Here is a 23,122-nt window from a genome sequence, read left to right on the forward strand (position 1 = left end):
AAGCCACATGTATCCAATTAAGGAAATGACATGTACATTGAATCAATAGGATTTGCACTCGTCGAAAGATCATAGGATGAAAGACCACTACCAAAGGTTAGCGTATGGCAGAGTAAAAGAAAAAGAAAAAGTGAAAAGAGTGAAGTCTCACCGAGATGTATGTTCAAGAAACTGTGCTCAAAGTCACGAAGTGTATAAAGACGAAAATAAAGTCGTGCGTTAAAAGACGTAATGAGCGTGCGTGTTTGAACTAGACCGCCACCGGCACTCAAACGGAAACCTGTTAAGCCTCGACTCACCCTGCTGTAACGCCTGGAGTCATAGAAAAAGAGTCAGAATATCTACCGGTCAGTAAATATCTGTAACAAACGAAGCCTAGTGTTAGCAAACAACCGAGTGGTTGTAATACTGTATATCAGCTCAATGACCGTGACCGCGGCTTACCGTGCTAGTAAAGTGTTCGTGTTTCTCTGCGAAACATCCGGGAACTGCAAGCCTTCTACTAGCGCATGCGTATGCGTGTGTACTATGTCAGTTATAACGGGAACAGAGATGCGCAAAAGACATGAACGAAGGACGAGGGTCCAGTTCATGTAATAGAAATGGAAAGAGGAATCAATGTTCGTAAGTGGACAAGTATAACAATAATGATACTGTGGGGTTACCGAGTGAAATCTAATTAACCGCAAAACTATATACCAAGAGGATGGTGAAGAGAAAAATATATAAAATAAATGTGAAAACGAAGTGCGAGTGCAAAATCCTTTACAATGAAATACATAATATGACACATTCAAATGAAACATAACATTTCGTAGTGGTCATTAAGACCACCTGGGGTCACCGTTCCTAAGAATTTTATCCAGTGTGTTTCTCTACATGATAGAACTGTATTCATATCTCTGTCTAACAGTATGGGGAGACGTTCCAGGATAGTGAACCGTAATTGAGGAATGGTGTGAGGTGTATTGATCCAGTGTGTGACAAGGGAGGAGGTCATGTTCTTATTGCGAATTCTACTTTTGTGTTCGATAATTCTGGTCTTGATTTTTCGACTTGTCCTCCCGACATATACCAAGCCACAGGGGCATTTGATGGCGTAAATGACCCATTCAGTGTTGCAATCTGATGTGTGTTGTAATGTGATTGTTTTGCCTGTGTGTGGATGAGTGAAAACCTTGCCTACTATGACGTTGCCACATTGGCCACAGTTATAGCATTTTTTCATCCCGGTGTTTTTCACAGTTTGAGGTTTGACTTTGTTTTTAAGGAGATCCCTCAAGTTCTTCGGTCTGGTGTGAGCAAACATAGGGGGATCCTTAAACAACTCTTGAAAATCAACTTCTTGTGAAATGATGTCCCATCGTTTGTGAATGATGGTTTTGATGTTTTTAGATTGCATAGAGTGTCTTAATACAAAAACTTCGCGCTTAGGGGAGACCTTAGGGATAGTAAGAAGCAGATCTTCACGTCTTTTTTGTGCTACTTTATGTTCTGCCTCAAAGAGGATGTTGTCAGGATAGCCCCTGTTTTTGTATTTTGCCAATTGCTCTTTGATGTTCAATTCACATTGTTGGTTGTTTGAAGTGATTCTTTTGATTCTCGTAAGTTGGGACACCGGTAAATGTTTCTTCAGGGAGTATGGGTGAGCACTGCTGAAGTGCAGTGCGTTGTTGACATCTGTGGGCTTTCTGTAAATTATCGTGATTAGGCCGTGGGTGGATTTGTGGATCTCAATGTCCAAAAAATGAATCTTGTCATTTTGTATGTCATGGGTGAATTGTATTCTCGGGTTGCAGTGATTCAACTCAGTGATACTGTGTTCCAAAAGAGTTCTGGGACCTTTCCAAATAACCAAGATATCATCAATATATCTCAAGAAAAGGATTGTATTGGCGCGCCAGACTGGGTTGTGTAAAATGAATAGATGCTCAAAGTAAGCCATAAAGGTATTCGCGTAGGCTGGGGCTCCTGGAAAGCCCATCGATGTGCCAGTGATTTGAAGGTAGTATTTGTCTTTCCATGAAAAATAACTGTGGTACAGTGCGAAATGTAATAGTTCCAAAAGAAAGATACTTTTTTCTTTAGAGAATGATGAGTTAAGGAGTCTCCATTCTACAGCCTCGAGACCTTCTTCGTGGGCTATTGATGTATAGAGGGCCACGACGTCTATTGTACAAAGGAGATAATCAGTGTCAAGATGTTCATTGATCGATTCCAACTTTAGAAGGCAATCTGTTGAGTCTTTGATGTACGTTTCCCAAGATTGAACCAAAGGTTGCAAATGGTGGTCCAAATATTGGCCTGTTGCCTCATGTATGGATCCGCAGCCTGCTACTATAGGTCTAAACGGAGGATTCTGTTTCTTTTTGTGTATTTTTGGGAGCATATATATATGCGGAACCTTTGGTGTGGATTGAAAAAGAAATTTGCGTGTATTTGCATCGATGATGCCATCATCCTCTCCTTTCTGTAGAATACTGTTTAGTATTGTAAGAAAGTCCTTAGTAGGGTCTTGATCCATAGCTATGTATGTGTTGAAGTCGTTCACATGCTCATCTACGCTTTTTGCGTAGAACTCGGTGTCCATTACCACTAGGGCTCCGCCTTTGTCGGCTGGTTGGAATGTGATGGACATGTCTTGTCGTAATGCATTCAAGGTCCGTGCTTCCTTATGAGAAAGATTCGAGTGTTGAGGTTTGGTGTACTTGATGCTTTCCAGGTCCTTTTTGACCAGAATCTCAAAGGTGTCAAGAGTTTTGTGTGACAATGGGGACATAAATTTACTTTTTGGACGAAATGAATGAGTGGTAGATGTCTCATCTTCAATTCTTGGATTGATGGCAAAGAACCATTTGAGTCGTAGTTTACGCATGAATTTGAAGAATGCAATCTCTGTTTCCAAGCTGTTGGATGTGTAAGTTGGTACAAACGATATCCCTCTATTCAATACTCGGAGTTGGTCAGTATTGAGTTGTTTGTTAGAAATGTTTACAACTAGGGAATTGTCTTCTTGGTTTACTTCTGTTGAGACCTTAGGGTCCTAGCTGTGATTCACGCAGGCTCTGGTCTATCCAGAACCTCCCCCATTTATTGTTACTGATAGGGACGTTGACTCACATCCCTTTACGTGAAAGCACGCTTAAAACAAACGAAAGATTTTTCTTTAATCTAATTACAACACATCAGTATACAGAACAGGTGTGCAGGCCCACTCAACCATACACTAACTTCGGCTGAGGCGAGGAATTATCGGTCCATCTCGGAGATTAAATAATAAAAGGTATAATGACAGTGTAGGAGAATGTGGTCAAACTATATGGATCAGGAAGATAAGATTTTGTAAGATTTTGCATTTATTAAGTGGTACTGTTTCTGTGTGATGACTTTTAATGTATTTTTTCTGAATTTATATAACAATTGTGATAGAGGCTTTTGTTTGAGGGTCATGTATTTGCTTGAATGGTAGCGATTATAATGAGGTTCAGGCCGATACACGGCATTATGTTAGCAAATCTTTTTTTGCAAACATGGCAACCGATTTACAGTTGTATGCTGTTCCTCTGAAATGGAAGAATATATCCTTTTCATGCTTTGCAGCCGATCATGCAGTGATGGTAGCCGATATACGGCTCAATTATGGTCAAGTTTGAGGGACTTTGTGAGCCGATACACGGCATAATATTTGACAAGCTATTGCTCATATTTATGAGAGTGATTGATTTTTAAATTGAAGGCTGACATTGGGAACCTATTTATGGTGGAATGTTTATCAATTCGTAATTTGTATTTATACACTTTGACAATTGTTTTTTCCAAATGTGGCGGCCAATTTTTAAAGGTGATTGTCCTATTTTGTTGTCCATGCAAAGAAATACCATGTGACTCACGTTCTGCCTCTTTAAATATGCCGCTTTCTGGCGCGAATTTTGTAAAACATTTGATTAAGGCATCGCCGAAACGAGTCATGTTTTCTCATGCTCGCAATGCAATAAATGATTAAATAACTGCAGGAGTGTCCCGCTGAGTGCTTTTCCGAGTTCCTGAAAGTGACTGGGAGTGAGCGCGCATATATAAATATATATATATATATATGTTGAAAATGTCACTGTTTTTCAATTGGTGTTTTACGGTATTCTCTTGATGTTTCAGTGCCTGTATTCTGAATGCTACGTAACAACAGCATTAATATTAAAGTGCATTACCCTTCTCAAACGCGTTCAAAGTCAGGGTTTATGTTTCAATTCATGCACAAAGCATCTAGTGCAATACATTCTTGTAATGTGATGTGCAAGGCAAAAGATAGCCATTGAACCTTAGTCAGGAAGTACCCAATGATTTATGATAACACTGAATTTCTAAAGGTGCACCAATGAAACAGATTATATGGGATGCACAGCTGGCATTAACGCACTTAGGCTACGGCATATGACTGCCAGACAGTGTGCAGCATTGAAACATACTATATGCCGCATCAGTTAAATGCATACTTTAAGCTGCATTTATACAAAACACAACCAATTCCAACGCAAAATAAAATTCATTAAATTGCTCGCAGATATACCTGGCTTTCTGGGTTTTGGTTCTCGTGACCCTGAAAAAACAAGAACACGATTTAGCATTTTATTGAAAGCAGCATAGTTAATTGTTCATAATGACATTCTCAATAAAGCAATTCAAATACAGTGAGCAAACAGGAAAACTCTTTGTCAGCAATTTAACATATACGCATTTTTTTCTCTAGGTCAGTGGGTCAAATTGAATCAAGCTCACGATAACAAATGCTTTCAGATTTTACGTGATGACGCTTTCTGGTATTACGTGATGGAGCTTTCACAAATCATAGCAAGCTACTGCAAACAATTTACAAGAAGAAAAGATATAGGGGTGTCGTGCATGAAAAATGGGTCCGACCAGTAGCGGATGGTGTTAGTAATAAAAACAAAAAGAAAAACGTACCTGCCGCTCTTTGGCTCGCTGCTCTTCTGCTCCTCTAAGCACAGGATCCCTGACAGCCAATCCAGACGCTGCTCTCATGGTCATAATACCCATGAGAGCAGCATCGTGATTGGGTGCAGTGGGTTGGTTTTGCAATCCATCGGGGGCTGGGAGCCTTTGCCTGCTGTTGTTCTCCACCCAGCAATGCAGCTGGGTTGGAGATGCCAGTGCTCATGTCGCTTTTGCCGTCCTAAAACGGCCAGCCAAACCGACATGTGCACTGACAGCATTGCCCACCACTCCCCCACCATTTCTAGTAAGGCCTGCCACAAGACTCAGCTACTGACAACAAATAAAATGATAATATATCAGTTTTATTATCTGTTTTATTATCATTTTATTTTTCGTTTTCCTCTGCGGGCAGGAGGCCGACACTCCTTCGCCATAGTGGAGGAGCCGGCGCTTTATATATAAAGTATAATTTATTCCTTAGTAAGGAGAGCAACCCGGTCCAACACTTCCATAGAGGAGTGCAGAATATGGATCTGCCAGCTCGCATTCTATTACATCAACATGGAATGCTATCTTCCTAAAAAACACCAACATAACACATCCCCCTTTCAACCCAAACAAAACAAAGCAAAAAATAAGACATAAATGGTAAAACATACACAAAGAAAATAACCGAAACAACTAGTCAAACAAAGAATAAAAGTAACAAAGTAATTAACATGAATTAGAATTGTCATCATTAGAACAACATGAATTAGAATTATCATAATAACTTGAACCTATCAACAGTGAATAAAAAGAAGAAGATAAATAACAAATTAGAATTGTCATCATTAGAACAATTTGAAAAATGTCAAATGGATAAGTCATCACTAGTATAATCCTTTATCCAAACCTTAGGTTTCTTACTCCTTTCAGGCAAATACTGATGCCCAAAGGAAGAATCCACCTGCGACGAATTTCCCTGTAAGGAAGATCCTTCATCACATATAGGAGAAATCTGGTCATGTAAATCACGACCAACATATTGTGGCGAAACCTCTCTAGGAAAGGCCCTCTCCAAGGTCACATCATTATCTTCTTTTACACTCATAGGTACACAGCCCTAAGGTATACATGTAGCTTCCTTCTCAAACACGCCAAATGGTTGACCTTCATCCCTCTTTTATTGATAGTTGCCTTCACACTCCAACTTGATGCTATTAGCAATCAATTTAAGATTTCACACTTTGCCGTCACTCAAATGAACTGCATTACCTAAGGTTTCAATGACCTTAGAGGTTCTGACAATTGACTACCCCCTTGGGAATTTTTCCAGGTTTCCTTATTGTGATCCACTGGCAAAAATCAATCTTCACTGGTTTGGTATTATGCTTTTGATCATAAACCCTTTTTTGCTTCTGCTGGTTTAATTCCAACCTTGCTACTGCTTCTTGAATTTTCCAATACTCCACACAACCACCCTGGAATGTACTTGATTCTGGGATTCCTACCTCTCATTATCACAAACAGACTCATCCCAGTAGCCTCGTTCGCAGACACCGTGCAAGACCAAACTGCCTTTTTGAATTCTACTTCCCAAGATAAACCACTTCACCACCAGTTGAATCACATTCTTTATAACCCAGTTGAAGTGCTCAATCATAACTGTTACAACTAGGATTGTACAAAGACAGAGTTTTCTGCTTGACCCCAATTATGTCAAAATACTCTTTGGCCTTATTAGAAAGAAATTGTGCGCCGTGATCACTCAAAACAGTCGTAGGAATGACCTCAGAAGTAAACACATCATTCAAAAATCTCAAAACTGGATCAGTGTCCGGTCACCTCCAAAACCAATCAATTAAGGCTATAATATATTTGAGACTCTTGCACAAGACCTGTAATATTAATCGTAACAGATTCTCCCGGATATTTAGGAACAGCCCCTGCCAACATGTGGGGTCTAAATGACCTGTGTGATTTATCAGCCAAATCACAAGGTAAACATGATCTCACAAATCATTCAATAGTAATGTCCATACCAGGCCACCAATACAACTTTTTTACCATGTGTTTGGTTCTGACAATGCCAAAATGTCCTTCATGACATAACCTCACAATATACAGAGACACAGATTACAACTCTTTCATCCCTCAATATAAAATTTTTACTTCCCAAAATGGTTTTACACGTTGACCCAGAGTACTTTTACTGGGCCAATCCATTTATAAGTGACCAATCACCAACTGCAAAATAACATCCTTTTTTATTCTCACCTGTCCACTTTTCCTTACTGACAGCTACATGACCTGAATATGTGCCACCTAGAATTCTTCCCACACCTCACCCTCCTATTCCTCCAATTAATTGGGTATCCATGACAAAACATCTGCATAACCTTAACCTTAGCCGGTACATAGACCATATTGTAGTTGTAATCTCGTAATTTAACGGAAAGTCTTGCTAATCTGGGAGACTTATTTACACTAACTAGGGTAGTCAATATTCTCACCAAAGGTTTACGAGCGCATTTAACAGTGAAAAGGCTTACCTCAAATGAAAGCTCTGAAATTGCTACATGCCCAAGCTAAAGCCTCCTTTTCAATGACAAAATATTTCTCCTCCTTGGGAGAAATGGACCTAGTGACATACGGGATTACACTTTTATAACCTCCCTCACCAATTTGCGTCAACACTGCCCCGACCCTTATTACCTGCATCCGTGGGCATGATTAGGAATGACACATGGTGCTCCAGGGTGAAAAGCCTTTACAGAAGCACCATTAGCAATGATTCTTTCACACACAAAGTCAAATTCACAATCCACAGACCACTCAAATGTATTCCTGTTCTTGAGAGGTTTTCTAATATGAACGGTTTCTCAGTGAAACTCGGAATATATTTTTAACAAAACTCAAGCAGACCAACGAAAGATATGACATCTTTATTACCGGGTGCCAGAGCACACTGAATAGCATCTATTAATGCCGATTTAGGTTTTACTCCATCAGCATTATTAACATAACCAAAATAAGTAATACTATTGTGAGCAAATGAGCATTTAGAAAACTCCACAGTTGAACCCCTTGTCTTTCCAAAAATAAGGATATCATCTCAGTCTCCGACTCCTTCGGTCTTTCCAACAACTGAAACATCAGCCTCTGGAAAACCACTGCAGCTGAAGCCAGACCAAATGGCATTCATTTAAATTGGAAACAACCAATTGGAGTTATAAACGCTGTCAGATTTCTTGAATTTTTTTTGTCAGGGGTCTTTGGTAATAAGCTGATCCACGGTGGAAAACCACCCAGCTCAATTTAGTAGTGACATTTCATTAATCCATGACAACAGAAACTGGTCAACAACTATGTTGTTGTTGTTCAAGTGACACAAATCAACACATAGTCTCAATTTGCTGTTACTACAGCGTGCCACTACTGGTTCAATATTGTTTGCATTCACTAAATATCTGTAATTCCTTTGTGATATTTCTAATATTATGCATTTTAGGACACGCAACATCCTTTAAAACCATCTTGCGTTGGAAACCTTTTAAACAACCAATAGTCTGGTTACATACTTTTGGAAATTCATTCAACATCATCTCTCCCGTTTTCACCCCTTCATCCAAAATCAAAACATTGTCTTTACTGTTGGGTTCAAGAATAATGTGAAGGTTCTTTTGGTCTCACCATCCCAAAACTGAGGGACCCTTTATTGATAAATACAGTATTCCAAAAGAAGATTTATCCTTAAATATAAATTTAAAGCATCAAAATCCCAAAATATTGATTCTCTCACCACTGTATCCTGCAGGATGAATATCAGACGTGAATAACGTATTCCCCGCTTTAGGTACGGATTTTTCTTTCCAAATCTCCTCATTAATAATGAAAGGAGATCCTGAGTCCGCAAATATACTCAACTGTCTACCCCATTAGTCATCTGCCATAACCATTTATCATTGCCAATTACCAAACATTCACCTTTGATATTTAAACTGAATTATCCTAAAATGTTTTTATTAAATTATTGTTTGAATCATTATACCCATCGAAGTTCTTCTCGCCCTCTTTTAACGCATTGGCACACTTACTAGAAATTAGATGTATGCAATAGCTAAAATGGTACCCAAATCAATATCACCATTGACCCACAATCTCTTGAACTGCCGATTTACTGGCATACATCACCACTTGATCTCTGATAAGGTCCTGAAGCAAATTCACAAACTTAAAATTCGTGCGGAGCTCTCTCAATTCACTCACATACTCATAAATCGATTGATGTTTCTTTTGCTTCCTCTGGAAGAACTTAAAACGAATGATGCAGAAACATACTTTAGGTGCATAATGGCTATCCATAATTGCAGCTAGAAATAATTAATAGCTCCCACCACTTGTGTTTTTTTAGAAATCTGCAAATAATTCTCATGTCCAAGTGGACCCAAGTAATGTAACCATATACGTTTTGTTATGTTCAGGAGACATACTCTCAACCATATCAATAGTGCAGTATAATTCAGGAAATATTCCGTCCATTCACACCAACGCACTGGCAGATCATTACTTGTTGACCAGAATGCATGTGGAGGACTCAACGAAAAACCATGATGACTCGCGTTAAGTTTGTTGTGGAATCGTTTAAAGTCTGCACTTCACCAGGAATGCTGGACTAGGTCTACGACCTAACTTCACCACAACAAAAATCTTTGATATATAGAAATAACTCAGTCTACGATTATTTGAAGCTTGCTTTCCCACTCATTTCAATTTTCAATATGTGTAGCAAAAATTGCAGAAGAAACCAATATGTGCATTGAGCACATGCTACCTCCGTAAACAGGGTTAGTAACCTTACCCTGTGAAAATTCAATAACTATCTTCCTTCAATCGATCACGCCCATCACAAGAGCGTTACAAGGTACCACCCAAAATAATACAGACAACACGATCCTTCCAACAAACGATACCGTAGGGGATCCAAAATGGCAGCGCCATATCTGAAGTTCAACTAGAGGCTTGGAAAGCACGAGCGTCATCTACATTAAACTCGTGAGAAGCACCTCACGCGACAGAGTAAGGGGCATGAGCAAGAAATAGCTGTCGTCTGTGCTCTGCGCACACATTCAAAGCAGATACTCGGCACCGCCCACCAAAAACAAATACTCCATGCAGGTGCCTTCAAATAACCCAAAGGTATGCAGCAGCAATGCTTAAGAATCCTCAAGGGTAAATGACAAGACGTTTTCATGCCGACTGAAAAGCCGCTGGCAGTCTGTCAAGCCTCCGGCTGCTCTCCACCTACACGCTGTTGTAATAATTCTGGAAAGTAGCATATGGTTTTATGCTTAGTGTTTGGGGGAAGGTGAACGGTGAAAGGAGGAGGATATGTTGTATCTTGTGACCAAACACAAGAGTTAAGAAATTCAGTGTTATCTTTGTCATTATTTTGACACTTATTGAGGTAAGTATAATTTATTCCTTAGTAAGGAGAGCAGCAAGGTACCAAACCTACGCATTCCACATTTTCAACCAATCTGCTAGCTCGCATTCCATTAGATCAACATGAAATGCGAGTTACGTAACACACACATAACAGGGAGTTTGTGTGTAGATTTGTTTTTCAAACGATTTAGACAGTAAAGTTTGCATTAAAAATGGCTTAATAATTGATTGCTTTTTACTTTCACTGGTGGGTTACAGGAACTTATATAAAACAAGCACTGGCAAAGCCGCTAGAATTCGCCTTTGGGATTGATTGGCTTAGTCAATAGATCTTAGAGATGTTGTACTGCACCCCCGGTGGTGTGATATATGGTTTTAGAGGACTTTTTTTTAGAAAAAGCGTATGATGTGCTCTAAGCCCACTGTAAGGAAACAATAGCTCTTTTTGCAAACCAGGCGGCTTGTGATGTCTTCTAGGTGAGAGATGAAAAGTCCAGGAAAGAGGAGAACAGAAAAAACACAGGAAAGATGTTGTGATGATGTCACTCAGTTAGAGCATGCAGCAGAATTGTTCTATGTCATCTGGAATGTTCACATTTGCCTAGCTGCGTCTGGGCTGTGTGGCAGTTGGAGATTGTCTTGTGTCTTACTCAGGTGCTGGGGCGGCTCTCTTCTACATTTACAATAAATACATCCTGGAAAACGAACTGCTGTGTGAATATCCATCTTTTCATTTGGCGACAGAAGATGGGATTCTAATCTACCCAGTGATGTCCTGCCAATCAAGATTTTTTTTTTTTAATGAACAAAGCCAAGGTATGCCTGCTTCGCAGCAAGATTGAATCCACGACTCTACTGTGAGTACATTTTTCGTTACCTATTCAAGCGCCAAAGCATTGCGTATCCGAGCGTCAAGGCATTAGATTTTTTTTTTTTTTTTGACTTACAAGCAATCAGAAACCAAAGTATCAGAGACCCGCACCCATGTTTGCATTGTTATTACGAGCTACGTGGCATATAAGACTTTGGCAGTAAGGACATTCGCTATTAATGGGCAAAAGTTTCTGAATTAAGTTGCCTCACCGTTTCTAAACTGCTATATTTGCTCGCGCTTCAAAAGCTTCCCGTGCACGCTGTCCTGTCACATTCTTCATTGTCGGACGCCAGTTCTACGCACCTGGAACGCATCCTTTTGTCTTCCTGTACTTGGAACGCATCGATTCTCTACGTTCGACGTTCACGCATGGAACGCATCGACATGTACGGGTGAAACGCTTTAGCATATCTTTGCTAATTCAGGCAATTTTTCAAAGGAAAATCAACGCTGACACGTTCAGCATTTGCGTGCCATTTCTTCTTATTATTTGCATTATCGCTGATACGCACAGCTTATTTATTCACATTATCCCCGTTTTTTTTTTTGGTTCCACGAAAGAGAACAATGCTGCCATCTAGTGTCTTGAGGAAATACTACAATGCAGTGTAATAGCTTGCTATCAGTTGTTCTCAATCTCTAGTTTTGGCAAGAATAGTGAATTTTCATTTTTTTTTTCTCTTCTTGGTTTTATCTCATTCTGCTATTTTAATTCTTTCTTTTCCTCTCTCATTTGTTTTTTTTTGTTTTTCTCTTTCCTCATTTTTGAATAATCTTTGACAGAAACTCAATATCAACATGCAAAGCGTCATTGCGCCAGCGCCCTTTTTACAAGAACCAGGAGATCCAGTTTTAGAATGGAAACTATGGTTCAGATCATTTAAAGCATACCTAGGAGCAATTGATGGTCAGAGATACAGACCAGATAGGAAAAAGAACTTAATGTACTATCACCTGGGGGTTGAAGGACAGAATGTATTTGATCATCTACCTCCATATGTTCCACCTGAAGGTGAAAATCTTGATGAATTTGAGATAGCTGTGGCACAACTGGATAAACATTTCACAAAAACAAAGAACGTTGTAGTGCACAGATACACATTTTTTACCAGAGTACAAAAAGCAGATGAAAGCATCGACACCTTTATCACAGCCATAAAGGGTTTAGCTTCCAAATGTGAATTCGAAAATTTTACTTCTCAATTAATAAGGGATCAGCTGGTTGCGCGTTGCTACTGCAAAAAAGTTCAACAAAGGCTACTCACATGCAAGGATCCTACGTTAGACGAAGCGGTTGACATCGCTAAAAGTATAGAAACTTCCATTGACGATGCTAAACAGCTTGAGTCAGCTTTAGCGAATTCTTCTATTTCAGGTGCTGTCTCTACAAAACATTCTGAATCATCTTCAGGTGCTACTTCAACGAGACACTCTGAGTCATCTTCTGTGAATCCTTATATGTTTGCCCAAGAAAATACTTTCAGGGGTAATACTTTTCGCAACAACACCAGAAGATTAAGTAACTTTAGAGGAGGGAGAGCATCTATGCTGAACAGACAACCGAATCCCAGTATGTACTGTTATAGATGTGGGTCATCAGCACGTCTCATCTTTTAGAAATTGTCCAGCGGCAAACCAACAATGTGGGCAATGTGGGAAAATGGGACATTTTAAGAAAGTTTGTTTGAGTGGCAGAAGAAGGAATGTTAGATGTGTAATCAATGAGTTTGATAATGTACATGATGAGGATGTTATCAACCAAGAATATGTTGTAGTGGTAACAAATTGTCATGAGAATGTGTTACAACATATTCCTGATCCTGAGGTTGACGTCATCATAGAGAACAACAAAATTCAGCTATTAGTTGATACAGGAGCTAGAATCACAATTGTTTCTCAAGAAAAGTATCAGAAGTTATGGTTTAAAAACTGTCTATTACCCCCTGATGTTTTCACAATAGCTTTTGAAGGCAGCCATATTGATTTGTTAGGATATTTTTGGGCTACCATTAATGTTTTAGGTGAGAGTATCAAAGGCAAAGTTTATGTGGCCAAAAAAGGAATTAATGTCCTTGGTCTCATTCATCAAGCTGAAATTGGCTTAACGATTAAACCTGGGTTAGAAAATCGTGTTTTTATTGAAAAACGAAAGATAGATCATAATTGCAGTCATTCTACACAGGACACGTTATCTCTTTCCAGCACTCTATCCGTTGATAATTTGGAAATTAAATTTAGTAAAGTTTTTCAAAATAGATTAGGTAGAATTACAAATTTTCAGCATTTCATCAAACTAAAGGAAAATGTAGTTCCAGTCAAACACAAATTGCGCAATGTTCCATTGAGTATTAGGAATGATCTTTCAAAACATCTTGAGACATTATGTCAACAAGGAATTATTGAGAAAGTCGAGTCCACTCTCTGGCTTTCTCCCATTGTTTTGGCAAAAAAGAGATCTGGGGACCTGAGGATGTGTGTGGACTTGAGAAGTCTCAACGAGGCTATCTGGGTTGATGGTTTTCCCCTTCCGCGTATTGAAGACCTTATCGCCAAAGTTGGGTCTTCCTCATTCTTCACTAAATTGGATCTCAAAGCGGCTTATCATCAGGTCGAACTTCATCCTCAGTCCCGACATCTCACAGCATTTGTAAGTCCTGATGGTGTTTTCCAATTTTGTAGATTACCTTTTGGCCTAGCTTCTGCGGCTGCGGTTTTTCAGAGACTTATGACAGAAATGTTCAGAAATATTTCCAATGTCGTAGTGTTTCAGGACGACATTCTTATCTTTACCAAGAATGAGGCTGAACATGATGTAGTTCTTGAACATGTTTTTAAAATACTAGAAAGTAGAGGAGTGACCCTACAAAGAAGCAAATGTTCCTTTAAGGTAAAGGAGATCGAATATTTGGGTCACATAATTTCTGAACAAGGCATCAAGCCCAGACCAGGGTTGATCAAGAGTATCGTTGAAGCGCCCGCTCCACAGAATAAGGAACAACTTATGTCCTTCTTGGGTCTCTGTGAATTTTATGCTAAATTTATGAAGGATTTTGCAAAAACAACTGAGTGTTTTAGAGCATTACTCAAAAAGGGGGCAACTTTCATTTGGTCAGAAGAGTGTGAGAAGGGGTTTCAGAGTATAAAGAGTCACATTGTACGAGCTCCAGCTTTGCAAGCTTTTGTAGAAGGTAGAGAAACTGTGGTTACGGTTGATGCTTGCGAGTACGGCTTGGGTGCTGTTCTTTCGCAGTTTGCTGAAGGTAGAGAGCACACGGTAGGGTTTGCCTCTAGGACTCTTCGTCCAGTTGAACGGAAGTATTCCGTAATTGAAAAAGAGCTACTAGCTTGCACTTGGAGTGTGGAAAAATTCAAATCATATTTGTGGGGAAGATCTTTTATTCTAAGAACTGATCACCGGCCTTTAGTTTATATTCTATCAGGGAAAAACCCAAAACGCACTACTGCTCGTCTGGCTAGGTTATCAACTAAATTGTTAGAATTTTCTTTCACTGTGGAGTATATTGCAGGGGGAAAGAATAGTAGAGCGGACTGTCTTTCTAGGTTGCCTATAACAGATGAGAGTGAACAAGAGTGGGAAAATGATGTAGAAGAGTGTTTTGTAGATTGTGTGAGTCGTGAAATGTTGTCTTTTGCGGAGGATGACTGGGTTTCTGAAAATGAAAAAGATACCATCCTCAATGAAGTTGTTTCATTGATTAAAAGAGGTTGGCCAAAAGAGAAGTGTCTTTCTCCAGATCTTCAAATGTTCTGGAAAGTTAACAGTGAACTCTCTCTTGAGAGTGGAAAGGTTGTCAGGGGTGACAAATTGGTACCTCCCACTTGTTATCGTGAAAAAATCATATTGAACGCTCATTCAGGTCATCTGGGTTCTACCATCACCAAAAGAAAAGTTAGGTCAGATTTTTGGTGGCCTAGAATGGATATCCAGGTGGACGATTTGGTCAGACAGTGTGCACGATGTAGTGCTAGTGATAAGGTTCTTGTTCTAGAAGGTTCTGTCGAACATCCTGTATCTCCTCCTGCAAGGGCTTGGCAAAAGTTGGGTATGGACTTTCTTGGTCCATTTCATGTTCTTCCTACAAATTCAAAATATTTTCTAGTTCTTGTGGACCACCTATCCAGATGGGTTGAAGTTGAACCAATTGGTGTACCAAATTCAAAGAGTGTCATCAACTGTCTTAAAAAGATTTTTCTCAGAGAAGGTTTTCCAGAGGAAATCCTCACGGACAATGGTGTCCAATTTATTTTGCAAGAAATGAATTATTTTTTGCATTCTTCTGGCATCAAGCACACAAGAACTCCCCTTTATCATCCACAGAGCAATGGCAAAACTGAAAGGTTTAATAGGGTTATTGTGGAATGTGTTCAAGCTGCCTACAGATCTAATACGTGTGTGTTTCAAGCAGTTAAGGATCTTGTGTGGTCATACCGCACTTCCCCTCATGTGTCTACCAATTTCAGTCCATTTGAACTCATGAGAGGCAGGAAAGCTTCTTCACAGGTTTATCCTTTTTGGATGGTGAAGTCTTTTCATCAGGGATGTGACATGAGGAGTATTTGGGATTCTGCGAATAAGAAGTCTTATGAGATTAGTAAGAAAAGAAGTGAATTTACTGTTAGGAATGAAGATCACAAAATTAAGGTTGGAGACTGGGTGAGAATAAAGAATCCTGTGTCTGTCAGGAAAGGTTTGTCAAAGTTTTTGGACCCTCAACAGGTTGTTGAAGTCAGGAAAAATGCTGTTAAGTTGAGCAATGGTAATTGGTGGAACACGTCCCGTGTAGCTAGAGATCCTGTCTTTTCACAAGGAAAGGTGACAAATGACGTAAGAGTTTTAGGAGGGGATGGTGGTGTCAGGAGAAGCTCCAGGGATCGTGTCAAACCGAGCTGGTTACGAGAGTTTGTGTGAATGGGATTGTTTATCGTTTGCTGTGCTTCGATTGTAGATTTTGTATTCTTGTAATCTGCTCATTATTTAATTCTATGTTATAAATGTTATTTTAATAAAAGAAGGGAGGTGTGTGATGATGTCACTCAGTTAGAGCATGCAGCAGAATTGTTCTATGTCATCTGGAATGTTCACATTTGCCTAGCTGCGTCTGGGCTGTGTGGCAGTTGGAGATTGTCTTGTGTCTTACTCAGGTGCTGGGGCGGCTCTCTTCTACATTTACAATAAATACATCCTGGAAAACGAACTGCTGTGTGAATATCCATCTTTTCAGATGTCCTTGCCAATTAGGAGGCACTAAAGAAGAAAGGCAATGGAGCCAATGAATGGGAAGCAAAGGCGGGCTCCAACCCCTTTACTGTAAACAATACCCCTCGCAGCACAGCGCATGCGCTGTGTAGGCAAGACCTAAAAAGCATGGGGCAGACTAGAAAACTAGACAGCCATTGCATTCGGCATAGGGCTCCTATGAACAACTTTGGGCCCCTGCACTATTTTTAAACAAATGAAGTACTGAGTAAACAAAGTTTGCCTCTTTTCAGTAGAGCAGCCTCGGACTACATGAAGTGCTGAAATCTGCTTTAACAAACACAAATCATATTGTAATGGAATGGAAAGACACTGTTACAATACAACAATCGCAAACTGAGACACAACAATCACCATACTGATAATTCTATCTAAAATGCTCAGTAAAGCGTTCATTGCGTGATGACTTGGGTGCTTAGGAGGGCTCATGGCGTCACTTTTGTCTCAGGTGCTTTAACTTGATGAAATGTTGTTTAAATGTGCGCGTCGAGTATGTAACGCCATCAGCTACCCCGACCCTCAGTATGAACATCCCAGTATTAATAACCACACAAGTAGTTACAGGTCAAAATATATGCGCAAACCACACAACTATTTAACTTAAACAATGAGCAACCATTACAGACACCACTAAATCTATTGATGCTTGTGTATAATGTTAATATGTACTTTCAGATGTGTACTCCTCACTACGTCACAGCGCGGTCCTATTAGCAAATAGTGTACATACAGCGAGGAATGAGTGTATGCCAACTATTTGTCGATATTAATTATCACTATATATGAAAAAATGGATCAAAGGTCTCCTTGGAGAACTAAAATGTAGCTATGTTCTGTAATATAACATTACGCGTGTAGGTAAGGTTTGGGTTTATGTCATACATATATTTTATCAGCACCACTGTTTAACTTACCATTTGGCTATAATAGCAAACTGAATAAAATAACCACATGTATAGCATTCTAGTTAATATCCAACAAAATGACAACAAATTTACCAGTCTCACTAAAAGGTCTGGTCTAGAAACACGTCACATCTGCGTTTGAGACCCAAGACGATTCAGAACTGAACCCGAAGGCTTGTTTCCTGCAGTGCTGTGCCCGCCTCACCATGTTAAAAAAACTTGATGTTTATGTTAATGCTTGTGTATTATTGCTTTTCTTTTACGTAGTGGTTTACGCCACCAGAGTCTCTTCAGGCTGCTTTCTAGTATTGTGTCAAAACTCACTTGTGTAGGTAACAAAAATTACATTGACTTTGTCTTTCTATCAACTGCCAAATAATTGTGTTGTCAGTAGATGGCACCAGAGACTGTTTGATATATATTCAGTTTTCAATAAGAGCCAGCATTTATGTTTCTATTCAGAAGATTAACAAAAGAGCGCACCCGTAGGCAGTAACACTGGAATTGTAATATTTTGTTGCCCTAGTATTTTCTAAATAATTATGGATTTGCAGAATTTGCCACATAATTCATCATCTGTTGCATGATCTAAAAATAATGCTGTGTGCGTTTCTGAACTAAAAATGGCAACATCTGTGAGCGAATGCAGTGTGTGTTTGGAAACTGAAAGTACCGTCATCTGATAGTGTTTTTTATGAAAGACAAACAAAAGAACATTCTGAAAACACAAGCCAAGGGAATCAAATGCTGCGTGTCTTTCTAAACGAAAACTGCCAACACCTGTGCGCGAATGCAGTGTGTTTCGAAACTGAAAATACCATCATCAAACGCATTTTTGGGGGAAAGACAAAAAACAAAAACAAAAACAAAAAAAACTGAACATTTTCCAAACAAGAGCAAGGTAATTGAAAAAAACAGTGTGCCACAAAAATATAAATGCCGAGAAGGGGACAAAGACATTTAATATGGCCAGGCTCTATGGGAGGAAACAAACCACCACAAGGAGAGACAAACAAAACAGGTTCACCTATGAAAAGCATGATTTTACGAATAACATGAAAAGGAATGAATGAAAAGCGATGGACATGCTCGAAGTCCACAGAGTAGATACAGCATGTGTCGAAGAGACAGCACATGTGCCGGCTAGGCAAGATCTAAATAGTGCATGTTTACAAAGGGCACTTTTATTCTGGCATTTCGGCAGATACATTTGGGTGGTTAACAATAACAATGTTTTTAAAGCAGCACTTCTGTTACAGTGGAAAGTAAGTAAAGCAAACATGCAAACAGCTAGGCATGGTAAAATAATAAAAAAAGAACCTATAGTCCTGTACAGAGGACAATTATTTCACTTATGTGAAAACAGATATACCAAAATAAGACATCATGCAGCTTATGTTGTGAAATGTCAAAATGTATTTATTTTTAAATCAGGTACCTGAAAAAGTACATTTTTTGCTAGCATCCTCTGTGTATGTAGGGCACTATGTACATTTTCAAATGAGAAAATGGAACTCACAAGGTTTTAGGAGTGCATATGAAAAGCTGTAGCTGCCACAGGTTTCCTAGTGTACTTGTGGAGAGCTTTGTGGATTAAAAAAAGTTGAGATTCGCTACTCATCAAGAGTAACTGCAGGTGACAATTTACGAACAACCTTGAGAATTTGGTCGACAATGTTGAATGTAGATGTAATGATCTTCTAAACCTGTGTGTGTCATAAGAAAGTATTAAGTAAATGAATGTGCAAAATCGTAATGCTACCTGTGTGATTATAGCATAGACACAACAGATGAAATGGCCATGCAGAGAAGTACAATCTACTTGCTATGCTCTTTCTGGTGTATAATATAATTGCAAATGCTTCACTTTCGATTATTCCTCAGCACCAGACTATATCAGGAATTATTTTTACAGCAGTGCTCCCGTGCACCACTAGGTGGCATTATGCGGCTCCGCACTGGCTCAAAACCGCACTGGAAGTAACAAGACGCTAGCTTTTTATTTGTACTCATTGTGTGTCCTTAGATGCAGAGCATGAACAATTGTTGGTAACAATGTGCTGAACACTGACTTGGGAATTTTCCCGATATTTAACTGAGGGCACTAAAAAGAAGTGGAGGTGCTAGGGTGGTGCGCAAGTTGCAGTTACATAAGAGTAACCACCAGGAATGTTGGGAGCCTATGAGGAGAAGTCACAGTTGAGAGTAGGCTGAAAAGCATGCTGGCTGGTACTGGTGGGGACGATCTACATATCCTGTAACAATCTACAATAAAACATCTTGAACTACATCTGCCTGCGTGGACCTCGTTACCATAATTTCTTGGCGGCGAATCGGAGACTTTCTCACGCTTTGAAGTTAGTCTGAAGCTACCTTAAGATGACATCTACAGTTGGTCAATATGTTGGAGAGAAGCATCAAGATGTACAAGATCAGACAACACATGGAAAAGTACGCAACAAGTCTGGGTCACAAGAGGCCAAACAGATACCAAAGAAGAAGAAGTCACAAAGGAATCAAAGTAAACAGGAACAGCAAGCCTTGCAGCCAGTGCTTAATTTGTGCCGGTGCTTTCTGGTGCTTAGCACCGGCACTTAATTATTAGGGCCGGGTCTACATGCATCTGCTGCGCAGGTCACATTTTGCACAATGATGGATGTATATTTTATAATTTACCCTGTACTGTACTCGGTGCAGCCGCAGCGTGTTTTTCACGTCTCCCTCCCAACCGAGTGAGTCACTGTTGCGGATGTGACTCTTCTTAGTCACTGTGACTTAGCCTGCCCAGGCTGAGCTGCGAGCCCAAGTCAGAGGAGATTCAAATTAATCATTATGTTGTTGATCATGACGGCAGCGGCCGGCCCTTTCACTTTCAGTCAGCGTTGTCACTTGCCGGTGGGCGGGCCGTGGGACACTGGTTTTTGGGCTAGATTTTGGTTCTGAATGGGGTAGGGGCTGTGCTGCAGCGTGCGCAGTTGCGCATATTTGCCACGCCCCAGCATAACCACAGTAGCTCAGGCTCAGCACGAGTCATCGTCGTTTGCTCAAGTCAGACCGACCCGACGACAATGACATTGAGGGCAGGGCAGCCATCGATCAGCACCAGCCGGCCCAGAACCGTCTGGTAGCGTAGCATAGCAAGCAGCACTAGGCCGCCTAATCAGTACTGCGTCAGTCTGCGCCTAATCTTATTAAAGGCAGTTTGAGTGCAGCCAGTGTGTGTCCCCTCCCTCCCTGACGGCCCACCACGAGTAACGGTAAGAACTAAGTTAATCACTGCTTACTAGTATAGTAGTCAACTAACGAGGTCTTTACATTTCCAAAAACCAACGCGGTTTTATTTTTTGGTGGCGTGATAGTGGGTCCGGTCGTCAGATCACCGTGGCTGGCGTGGTGGTGGTGGTAGTAGGCAGCTTGCCTCCGCCACAATATTCGATTATTAGGATGTGATCGATCCCACAATCACAGTACTGTGTGTGAGCATCATTCATTCATTCAGATTGCCAGGCCAGTGCCCGGGCTGGCCTAGTAGTAGCCGCCGCACACCCGCTGGCCATAGGTACATGACATCTCGAGGGCCTGCCGGCACCGCAGTACTGGCCTGCCTGCCAGGGCTAAGTAAGTTAAAAAGCCAAGGCAGGTCCTGCCTGCCCGCCCAGGCCAGCCCCTCGGCGCTTGCTGATTTGTCTAAACATGGTGCGCAGCCGCGCACTAATTAATTTTCAGACGAAACGAAACACAGTTTGGTTTCACTTTCTCAGGTGTGGTCACCCAGGGCCGTCTCACTCAACAAACGGCTGGGTACCGCACTACCGCCGGGTAATTACGGACACGCAAGCTCCGAGTAACCCCGAGCCTTGCCTAAAAGATAGGCAAGAGGCATTCCCTCAGGGTGCAATTATGATTGAAGACAGTTACTAGTAAAATCATGAACTGATGATGGTCGGTAGGGCAGTGGATTGTAAAATAGCACTCCGTCCAAATTTCTGAGGGACAAATCTTGATTGGAATCGAGCGCATGGCATGCGCTCCAAAAGATTTTTTTTTTTTTAAAGAGGAGTTTGTTTGTGGGGCAGCCCTCTACACTCCAATGACTGATACTGTGCTGCTCGAGAGAGAGGCGCTGCGCGGTATTCCATAGGGTGAGAGAGACTGTGCTGTGCTCCAGAGAGGGAGCTCTGTTCTCGAGTGTGGGCAGCACTCCTGATGGAGCGGGTAGTACAACATTTTGTAAACCCCCCCGCATTTCTGCATGATTCATATTAATCTGAATAATCTATTAATTGTAATAATATTAATCTGTTTGAAGTAATATCTAATCACTCCTATTAATGAATGAATTACACGTGGGATTTGCATTTTGCATGGCTAAAATAATTTGTAAACTAATATATGTACGCATACTAATGATAGAAAATTTTAATATTGCATGATATGTGTTGCTGTTGTGACATAATTGTAAGTCGCACCAGATGACATCATTGGGTAAATATTAACGCTTTGAATGTTGCTATTATGCTAGATAATTACATACACGTAGGGGAATTAGTGAGGGTTAAACATTTTTTTATCGTTATTTCCATGTTTTAATTATGTTTTGTGTTTGTTTTGCTTAAGTTGACCGATTGGGCCTATGTCAAGATGGCCGACTTTTGACTTGACGAGACTAGTCACCATTCCACGAGGTTTCGGGTGAAGTGTGCCTGCGCCACAGCGAGCAACAGTGGCCTCGTCCTGACCCCATGCAAGATGTACCCATCAAGGTCACAATGGCAAAATTGCCAGAACTTTAAACAAAGGACTGTCTCTTAAACCAGAACTAGCAAGTGTGATGATCTAACTGAATAGACTATGTGAGAACTTCACCGAACGACCCCAAACCCACCAATCAGGACTGCCTAAAACTCATTTTTGTTACATCTTGACATTGAAATCTTTATAAAAGATGGTAGAATAGTGAGTTGAGACACGTGCGAACTGATGGTTTCTTTCCTGACGTTATGCTGACGGAGAGGACGGTGACCCTGCTGGACAGCTGTTTCCCTGAATCTTTGACAGACTGAATTGCTGCCCGATTTTTGATGAATTAAAGACTTTGACGACTTGTTTGACTTAGAGAACGACTAATAGCCAGATTAGGTAAATATGATGTTCCGTGGTTTGATTAACGATTTATTAAATTTTGCAATTAATTAGATAAACAAAGTATTGATTAACAAACAAATGTGTTGGGCTGTTTATTGAAGAGATTAAATTGAGATTGAATATAAAATAGAAGAATTGAGTTACCAATTACCCAAAAACAACTAATTTGATCCATCGACTAAATGGAGGGAATATCTCGAGGTTCAGACTTCAGAGTTTAATAAAGGTATTCAATGTATGTTTATGTAAATAGGTTCTTTAGGTCGAAAGGCATTCCTTTCATGTCAGCGTTTGGAACACTCATCTCTCCCGTAAGAACAGATCAGAATTGTGTAATGAATGTATTGAGTGAATATGCTAGTGTGATATTTGGTCTGTGACAAAGGGAGGATTTGAAATTCCACGCTGCATCAGTTTTACTGGTAGCAGTATGATGGTTATTATTGTTTTGGTGATTATTGCTTGTACATTGCTTATTGATTGGTATTGGGTTATGTATTAACACTCTATGTTGAGTCGCGTCGAGTTCTATGTTGTTTG

At 40.2% G+C, this 23,122-nt stretch overlaps 1 protein-coding gene across 1 annotated transcript in view; it reads right to left on the bottom strand.

The window, feature by feature from the left end:
* TRIM25 (tripartite motif containing 25) overlaps window positions 1-23,122 on the bottom strand; it is a 453,236-nt gene that overhangs the window by 55,819 nt on the left and 374,295 nt on the right. Inside the window, exon 9 of the mRNA XM_085617183.1 lies at window positions 4,565-4,594. Coding sequence (XP_085473309.1) covers window positions 4,565-4,594 — 30 coding nt within the window. The remainder of the gene's footprint in view (window positions 1-4,564; window positions 4,595-23,122) is intronic.

The sequence above is a fragment of the Triturus cristatus genome, chromosome 7 (assembly GCF_964204655.1).
Source record: "Triturus cristatus chromosome 7, aTriCri1.1, whole genome shotgun sequence".
NCBI classification, from domain to species: domain Eukaryota; kingdom Metazoa; phylum Chordata; class Amphibia; order Caudata; family Salamandridae; genus Triturus; species Triturus cristatus.